Source organism: Saccopteryx bilineata, chromosome 2 (assembly GCF_036850765.1).
Source record: "Saccopteryx bilineata isolate mSacBil1 chromosome 2, mSacBil1_pri_phased_curated, whole genome shotgun sequence".
NCBI lineage: Eukaryota > Metazoa > Chordata > Mammalia > Chiroptera > Emballonuridae > Saccopteryx > Saccopteryx bilineata.
In genome coordinates this window covers 222033810-222042781 of record NC_089491.1, presented here as the reverse complement: position 1 = coordinate 222042781, position 8972 = coordinate 222033810, and the positions used below count along the sequence as shown (strand labels likewise).

General features: G+C 46.7%; 1 protein-coding gene across 2 annotated transcripts in view; it reads left to right on the top strand.

The window, feature by feature from the left end:
- Positions 1 to 1014: 1014 nt before the first annotated feature.
- The window catches only part of ABCG1 (ATP binding cassette subfamily G member 1), a 65059-nt gene continuing 57101 nt past the window's right edge, over positions 1015 to 8972 (top strand). Inside the window, exons 1-2 of one of the 2 annotated variants that reach the window (XM_066259313.1) lie at positions 1015 to 1209; positions 7676 to 7919. In XM_066259313.1, the coding sequence (XP_066115410.1) occupies positions 1168 to 1209; positions 7676 to 7919 (286 nt within the window). In that variant the 5' untranslated portion in view covers positions 1015 to 1167. The remainder of the gene's footprint in view (positions 1210 to 7675; positions 7920 to 8972) is intronic. The other variant, XM_066259315.1, reaches the window with a different exon arrangement.

Below are 8972 nucleotides of genomic sequence, written 5' to 3'. Positions count from 1 at the left end.
GCCTGGCATGACAAGCTGTGCCCCTTTTCTAGGCAAGAAGAAAGTCAGGGGCTTGCCCATCTGAGGCGTGGTGGGGAGGGAGACCCCAGTGAGCTGGAGGTGAGAAGAAATGCATTCTCTTGTGTGGTTCCAACATGAAAATTGCTGAACAAAAAGCACTGACTTCTGAAATTGGGAGTAAAAAATGCCTTGTCACATGGTTACCAAGAAATGGTTCCACTTATATATAATAAAGGCTTTAGCAGACACCAGGCCACCTGATATTCCAGTATGGGGCCAAATAAGACAGAATCTGGAGTGTCATTCCTTATTTAGTTATGTGAATGCAGCTGTGGGCCAGGTACTGGGCCAGGCACTGACACATCATCCTGCAAAAGCAAGCCTTTTTCTGTGTTGGGGGGTGGGTGTGTGGGTAGAGGGGGAGGACAGAAACCTGGACATCTTCACCTGAGTTACCAGCCCTTTGTTACCAGCCCTTAGTTCTGTGACTAGCACAAAGCACTGTTGCATATAGGACTGTGCATTACCTCAGTGTGTGTGGGGTGAGAGCTGGTCACCCCAGATACTGAGCTGTAGTTGGGAAGAGGGTGTTGGAGTGGTAATCTCTTCATTAGTCTTCAGGATCCTACCTGGCAGAGAGGTGCCCAAGAAAGAAGAAAAGAGAAGATTCCCCTGTCCCTTGCCCTCCCTCTCCGGATTTCTGGTCTGGCCGCACTGGTGCGTGCTTTCAGGTAGCGGTCCTGGAGGGGAACCCTGCTATCTGTTGGAGCCATGGGCAGCTGGCCCAGCCCTTGCGAGTTTTCGGACTCGCAAATTCCGGGCCTGGGGAGAGCCCACAGCGCCTGCTAGGCCCAGGGGTGTGGGTGGGGATAGTGGGGATGCAACGAAGCTGGGGCAGCTGCCTACAGCAGGAGCAAAACAAGAGCACGCGCACCTGCCGGCCCCGCCCCGTCCCGCACACTGGCCAATGTCAGGACGTGGGCGGGGCGTGGGCGCGGCCGACGCAGGGCGGGGCCGGAGCCCCAGCAGCAGCCGGAGCCGGAGCCCGCGAGGGGCTCAGCGGCTGAGCCAGGAGCGAACGTAGCCTCGTGCCCGCCTCCGGTCCTCGCCGCCGCCGCCGCCGCCGCCGCCTAGTCCCTGCCGCTGCTGCCGTGTCGCCCCCGGGGCATGGCCTGTCTGATGGCCGCTTTTTCGGTCGGCACCGCCATGGTGAGTGAGCGCATTCTAAGCCCCTGGGGCTTGGTTCTTTTTTCCAGGAGGGCAAGAAACACACAAAGACCCGCAACCTCACCTTGACACCTGCCCCTGGGTCCGCGAGGAGATGCCCGTCTCCCATCGCCCACGTCCTGGCCACCTGGCGCTGCGGGATGCTTCTTGCACCGGCAGAGTACACCAGGGAGGTGTTGGGGCCAGGAGTGAGCGGGAGGTGGCCAGCACCCCCACAAGTAGACAGATGGTTTAGACTTCGTCCTCTTCTGGCTGAGAGGCATGAGGCCTGAGTACCTGGAGCGCACTGGGGAGCGCAGCAGCCTGGGCTAGAGACGCCCGCGGCCGGGACTTCTGGAGCCGCCACTTCTCGCGCCACCCTCCGGAGCTCTGGGCAAGATTCCGGGGAACAAAAGAGAGAGCTGATCCCCGAAGCCATAGCTTGCACTGTCCCTGAATTCCTCGGGGACTGCCTCTCTGGACCTGCTCGGGAGGGAGGCGGCAGAGTCCCCGGGAGCAGACAAGGGTGAGCCTGGATACCAGCAGGTCATCTTTCTGCACCCTTTAGAGAGGCGGAGTGTTGGACAGAGGCAGTCATTTAACGTCTCCGGAGTGTAGAGTGTACAGTTCCGTCGGGGGACCCCCCGGTGCCAACGAATTCACTGCTAGATACGCAAGTGCTTATTCCCAGGTGGTCAAGAGCTTCCTCTTGCTAGTTTATAATAGCTCCATAGACTTACATTAGGACAAAACGAACAATAAATTAACCATCGACCCACACCCATCCTAGATCCTTTCATTTCTATGCTCAGCAAGCCGGCATTGCAGTTAGGTACTTATGGACTGGATTTCGGGTCATTTAAAGTACAAATAGAGAACGTACTGTATTACAACCCATATCGCCCTCCCTATCCATCCTCCTTTCTATCTCTATGTGTTTACTATCCGGCTAGTTTCTTCCCATAGGCTGTAAGACCACAGTGCACAGCGGCACCAATTTGTCACCCCCACCCCTCCCTTTATTTCATTTTCAGCATCCTGTATTGAAGTCAGCAGGGCTTGGCGGTATTTGACCGACAGTTACCTCTTGCCTTAAGCCCAAGGGAAAAAAAAAAAAGTAGCTGGTTTTCTGCGCATGCTCTGCTCTGCCAACTGCATCCTACGATTCCAAACAGGTTACTGTAGAACATACCGCGCCTCGCCAGCTCATTATATAATGATTTAGTGTAAACCGATAGAATGGGGCCGCAGGCACGTTAAGGAGGTTGTTAGAGCAGGGGAGAGCTGGTGGCCAGGGCACTCACAGACTGGTTCCCATCTCTGGGCTTGCTACTCCTTTATTACTTGGCTTTTTATAGATAAGAAGGGGTGAAAAAAAAGGGCAATTTTCTCCTCACATTTGCTTTGATCTGCTGTGTGTTTGGGTCACACGCAGCAATTCCACCTTAGCATTTGTTCACCTCTTTGAGATCCCTAAATTATACTGATAATGGAGAATTAGGAAATTACTGTTGTTGGTTATAAGTAAGGCTAGTTTCAGGTTTTTTGGGTGCTGAGTAACCCTTGCAGTCCTTTAAAAACTGCAAAAGTTGTTTATCCATGTGGAAAAAGAATGAATCAGAATGTTTTGAGGTATAGGGCTTTTACGGCAAGCTTGTTTTTTTATGTCATGTATGGTTGATGCAGCCCCAGGATCCAGCATTTGTTCTCATATGGAGATGTTAATGGCTGGACTCATTTTATAGCTGAGCTCATTTTTTTCAAAAAAGTTTTTCTTGTTTTGGAAAATAATTTTTCTCCCTGAAAACCTTGTATATATATATTTTTTAATTAAAAAAGAATTCTACTCAAGTCATAGACTCTGAGGTTTGCTTTGCCATTGCTCATCTCTGGGATTTAGCCCAAGCTGACTGGGCCGGGTGTGAGTTTAAAGAGTAGCCAGTGCTACCTGGGTACTGGAGTCCCTGGGCTGGTGGGAGGAGTGGTCATGAGTTCCCAAAGGGATGGTGGTATTTCGGTCTGTTTGAAGCCGGGTTTGGTTTTGGTGAGGTTCACTGAGGTTCGCATTCTGAGTGACCATGCGAGTGATATCTGCCCTTTTCTTAGTTAAGGGTGTGCCCTTTGGCTTATTTTCCTGCTGGCCTGAAAATTCTCCTTGTATGTTTTCCACTAATGTGCACAGGGTCCCAGGGGCGATAAACCGAAGAGAGAAGTGAGAGAGAGTGCATGCCAACACCTGGTGCCTGCAAGTTCCTCTTCCCTATCCTCCCTTCCCCATGATGTTGGGGTGTGTGTGTGTGTGTGTGTGTGCGCGCGTATGTATGTATGTGTATGTATTTGTGAGTATATGTGTTTCTATCTCTAACTGCGCTTCCCTGGGTCAGTAAAGTGAGCCAGCTTCACAGTGGCCTGGGGTGCTGCTGTCTGTTAGAGAACCTCCCCAGCTAAACAGACATCTCTATAGGTTAGCATTCAAATTGAAGTCAGCACCCAAAGACATACCCTCACCAAGAGCAGGCAGGATCACTCCAAACAGGGGCTCCTTGGTATTCGATGCTGGTGAATGGACCTACTATTGTTTACCATTTATTATGCAGCACAAATTATGTGTGGAGGGGGTGAGGTCAGGGCAATACTTCAGTAAGGTAGGGAAACATACAATGAAAGGAAACCAATGGGGAGAGAAGATGTATTTGTTTCATTATTAATGAGCTTAGGAGGCTGAAGACAGCTGTAACCTACATTGATGGTGGTTTTCATCTGAGGATATGTTTCCAGAGAGCTGGTCTATTTTGGAGTGACGGCCACTGCCTCCCATCATAAAGAATTCCATGATTTTATTAATTGGGTGAGGCCATTGGACACCATGGAGGAACAGTGGATAATGGTGTGCACAGCTTTGGGGTCAGTTTACTTGGGGTGAGATTGTATGGTTTTTTTCCTTTTATTTGTTTGTAGCTTTCCCTACAATGGACGGAGGCTGGGATAACCCAGGTTCACCTACAACTTGCCTGTAAAAAGCGAGCACTGTTAAGGACTCTGGCTGGGAGGATAGGGTGCAGATATAGAAGCCACGCAGAGCTGAACCCCAGCTTGTCTACTTATTAACTGTGAGGTCTTGAGCAGATCAGGCAGTCTCTCTGTGTCTTTGATCCCTCCTCCAAAATGGATGAGGGGAGATGATAATATCCCCTTCTAGAGCTGGAGAACTAGTAACAGGCCTAATCTCTGCAGCCTGGAGTTTAATGGGCATATTGTATTTGCTGAATCAAGTCATTGTTTATTGTCACTTACCTATGTGCAAGAGGTGTTATTGTTTAATACTTTAAATAGTGAGTACATGACCCTGGCTTCTCTCTCTCTCTTTCTTACTCCCAAATCAGTTTAGCCACCCAGCTTTGTCCTGCGTAGCACTGCATGGTCTCGTATAGCTCTCACCTGCCTCACAGTACTGTAACTAATTGCCAGTATTCTTGCCTGGGGCTTGCTTTTGAACATGATCTTGCTGAGGCCATAGGCCATGTCTGTGTGACTGCTGACCAGTGGGGCTCTATTTGGTTTAATTTGTTAAATAAATGAGTGAAAGAATAGATAAATTTATAAAGGGGAAAGTCAGGCCCTCATCATAATACAGGTCTGGCATCTCCTATAGCTGGTGGGTCAATAGTTGGGGTAATGGCTCTTCATCTCTGTATTCATCAAAAAGCAAAGCTGTGACTTATTCCTGGATCTCTTCAAGGGTTGACACCTGTAGTGGGTTCTGGGGAGGGTATGGATGGATTGTGGCAGCTGGAATGTTGGGGTGGAAGTTGAAGGGGACCACCATTGGAGAGGAGTTGCTGGACATTCATCACTCCCATAGCCATTGGGGATCCCAGGTTAGAGCCAAGTCTACCAGAAGGATATGGGCTTGGAACCATACTGTTAGCCTTTTCACTTGAGTGGCATGATGAGAGTGAGAACAAACCTTGGGGACTGGGTCTGGTGCTAATTCTCTTGCTCGTGGCTACCCCAACTACACCCCAAGGCCAGGATTTGGTGCTTTAAGGGCAATTATGGAGTCACAGTGGGTTATGAACCTGACACAGCAGCGTGTGCCCCAAAGGACAAGATGGATGGGCAAAGGGATGGCGTTTGGTGCCTGCTTTGGGTGCCAGAGCTGAAGTTGCACATTTTCTCCCAATCAGCCAAAGCCAAGAGCATGCTGAGCTATGGCAGCATTTGCTCTTGCTTCTTCAAGATGCCTGGACACAGCTGGCCTGGGGCAAGCTCGGAGGTGAGGTGGCATCCTATGGCTGCCTCTTGGGAGTTGGAGAGGCATACTGTCAATGCCAAGGCTCTGAGGAACCCCGATGTTGGGCTAATACAGAACTTCCCTAAATTCTGGACTGTATGAACCTACTTATGTTTGCATTTAAAACATTTCACATGCTCAGTGCGAGTAGTGAACCAAGTTTAATTTTGTGAGTTTTATTCTGCATTTTAATTTTTATTCACAGAGTGTTGAAGTCAGTGAGCTGAGTTTTGATTTCCAGAGGCAAGAGATGCCTGAGGTGTGTGTGTACTTGTGCCTTTTTTTTAAAGTGTCAAAGCAACATTTTCAAACATCATAAGAACCAGAAACCCCTATGCCCACATTTGCCCATCCCTCTGTGCTTTGGATATTCAAAACCACCAAGCCCTCCAAGATTTTTGAGCCCTTAAATACCATGATAGAGAAATGTCCACTCTTCAAGGACACAGTCAGGTGCCATCAAGAGAGCATTCCAATAGGGGAAAGCCTTGTTTTGGCCATGTGAGTTGCAAGGTTTGTAGAAATATTTATGAATGATCCACTCTCAGGTTTTGTTTTGGATTTTTTATTAGAAACAATAAATGATCAAAAAGCTATCAGCTCTAAAGCAATGCCTAAGAAACCAATGGAAAAATAATAGTATGGTGTTGTTCCTCTTCAGAGCAAACCACAGTGCTGCAGTGTGTCCCCAATCCTACCATAGACACGAGGGCCTGAATTGCCCAAGACGTTATCCGTGACCTCTCCCAATCAAGCTTGCTGACTTCAACGGTGTGAAGGAGCATCACCAGTGGCCCTCACTCTGGGCCCTGTGGAATGTTCCCTCTTGATTCAGAGACAGCTGGGAAAGCTCAGCATAATATTTGTCCACCCCCAGGGTTCTGAGTTTTGGCGGTACCTGAAGCATATTGATTTGTTCGGGGTTGCCAAGCCATTAGAAAAAAAGAAATTCTTTTATTTGCATAAATACTTGTGGTTCTTGGCATATCTGTAGCAGTTCTGTTGACCTCCAATGGAAGTTTGAAAAGCCATTGTAGCTACAAAATGTTAGGTTCTTGTGTGATGCAGTAGAAGGGGCATCTAAGGGTTTTTATTTTGCTTTGCTATTTATTTATTTATTTATTTATTTATTTATTTATTTATTTATTTAGATGACTTATGTTCTGGGATCACTTCTGCCCCTCACTTGAGTAAAGGGCTCAGAGCAATACATGCTCCTTAAATTACCTGTGCCCCAGTTTCCTCATCTGTGTAATAGAGGAAAATATCTATCTTTTTTACTTTTTTCAGTGTTATTATTAAGTTACAGGGAGAAAGGAGAGCTTTAAGTGATTTGAGAAATTTACAAGGGAAACACAAAGGCGAACTCCCACAAAACCAGAGATTCGAGTAGTGTCATTGCTCGTGAAAAATGTTGATGAGGTTACACAAAGAAGGCACCCATTTTAAATAAATTAAACAAAATAAATTAAAAAAAACTCATTTTATTTTTTTTATTGTTTTTTTAAAGCCGGATTTTTATTTTATTTTATTTATTCATTTTAGAGAGGAGAGAGAGAGGGGGAGAGAGAGAGAGGAGAGAGAGAGAGAGAGGGGAGAGAGAGGGGAGAGAGAGAAGGGGGGGAGGAGCAGGAAGCATCAACTCCCATATGTGCCTTGACCAGGCAAGACCAGGGTTTCAAACCGGTGACCTCAGCATTTCCAGGTCGATGCTTTATCCACTGCGCCACCACAGGTCAGGCAAAAAAAAAAAAAAAAAAAAAGAACTCATTTTAAATAAAACTTTTAATTATACATTTTTTTTAGCAGTCTTACAAGCCATTATTGAAATTTTTAATGGGTGGACTATACATAGATAATGTTTTATGGTGGCCAGTGTTTTATTCTTTGAAATAATGATTCATTTATCATGGTTTTGTGATAAGATTTTATGATTCCAAAGGAAGCTGGTAGATGAGTTTAAGAGCTTATCTGAGGCATCGTTTTAATAGAAGAAAAAGAGATGGCTAGAGATAATAGGCTCCTCTAGGTAAGTTTTCTTCTCTTGCTGAAGTCGCCTTATAGTTTAAGAAGTGTTGCTATGAATATGACCTGGAGCCTAACAGCCAGTCCCCTGTGCTCTTTTCCTTGAAGTGCCTTACGCCCTCTCTCAGTACCTCCTCCTTGTTTCTCTAGAATGCCAGCAGTTACTCTGCAGCGATGACGGAGCCCAAATCGGTGTGTGTCTCAGTAGATGAGGCGGTCTCTGGCAACATGGAGCCCACCGAGAAGGACTTGCTGAACGGGCATCTGAAGAAAGTGGACAACAATCTCACAGAGGCCCAGCGCTTCTCCTCCTTGCCTCGGAGGGCAGCTGTCAACATTGAGTTCAAAGACCTTTCCTACTCGGTCCCCGAAGGACCCTGGTGGAGAAAAAAAGGTAGGGAGGTGGCTGCTGTGTGTAAGTTAGGAGGTGGGAAGAGCCTGTGAAGGAAGCCACAGATTGTGTGGGAAAATCGGGTCTGGAAGTTGGGAGGCTGAGTCTACTTCCCGTTCTCTTACTGCTATGGCAGTTTATTTCATTGCTTTATGCCTGATTTTTTTTTCTATAATGTGGATAGGTGAATTAGACAATTCAAAATTCACAGTGGCTCTTAACTCTGAATCAAGTACCGAGGATTTACAAAGACTGGCCAGTGTCTGCATATGCTGTTTTCTGGAGTGCACATGGAGGGTCCTTTATAGTGGAGGCTGTTTATGATAGTCTTTCAAGATGGGACTATTTTTTTAATGTTTCAGAACAAAATGGAAGACAGGTGCTCCCCTTCCAGGTTTGAAGTGTTAAAAGGTAGCCAGTGACTTAGCGTGACTTCTCTCAAAACCAATCATTACGTTTAAGGATCTTAAAGGACTCTCATGGGTGGTATTGATACAAAATAATAATAATAATAATAATAATAATAATAATAATAAACTGTTACCAAATGAACAGTAGAAATAAAAGAAGATACAGGGTGGAAGGAACTAGGGAGGTCTCTGGAGAGCCACACAATCCAGGAGTTTGTCACCAGCCTGTTGCATAGGAACTGACAGTATTTTGGGGTTTCTTAGCAACCTGGATGTTCCTTTTGCCAGCTCTAGATTTTCAAAGTGTGTGGAGTCAGTGCCACTTGGGTTGGTATTCTTGACTTATTTCTTCCTGTAGCACTGACTCCTCATCTCCCTCTGCTCCCTGCACCCATCATCCACCCATCTTTTGGTTGGGTGGGGACCTACTGGGAGAGGACACATTCCACATCACAAAGAAATGATGGTCCCTAGTTTCCAACAAATCATTTGAAACATCTTGAATGTGGATGAGGAATCTGAAACAATAAAAGCAACCCACATATCACTGGAGCATTGTCATTTTTTGGGACTGCCAACTTAGGTCTAGATTTGACCCTTCTTACTTTTTGAAAGGACCCACCAGGATTCACTTTTTTCCTCTCTC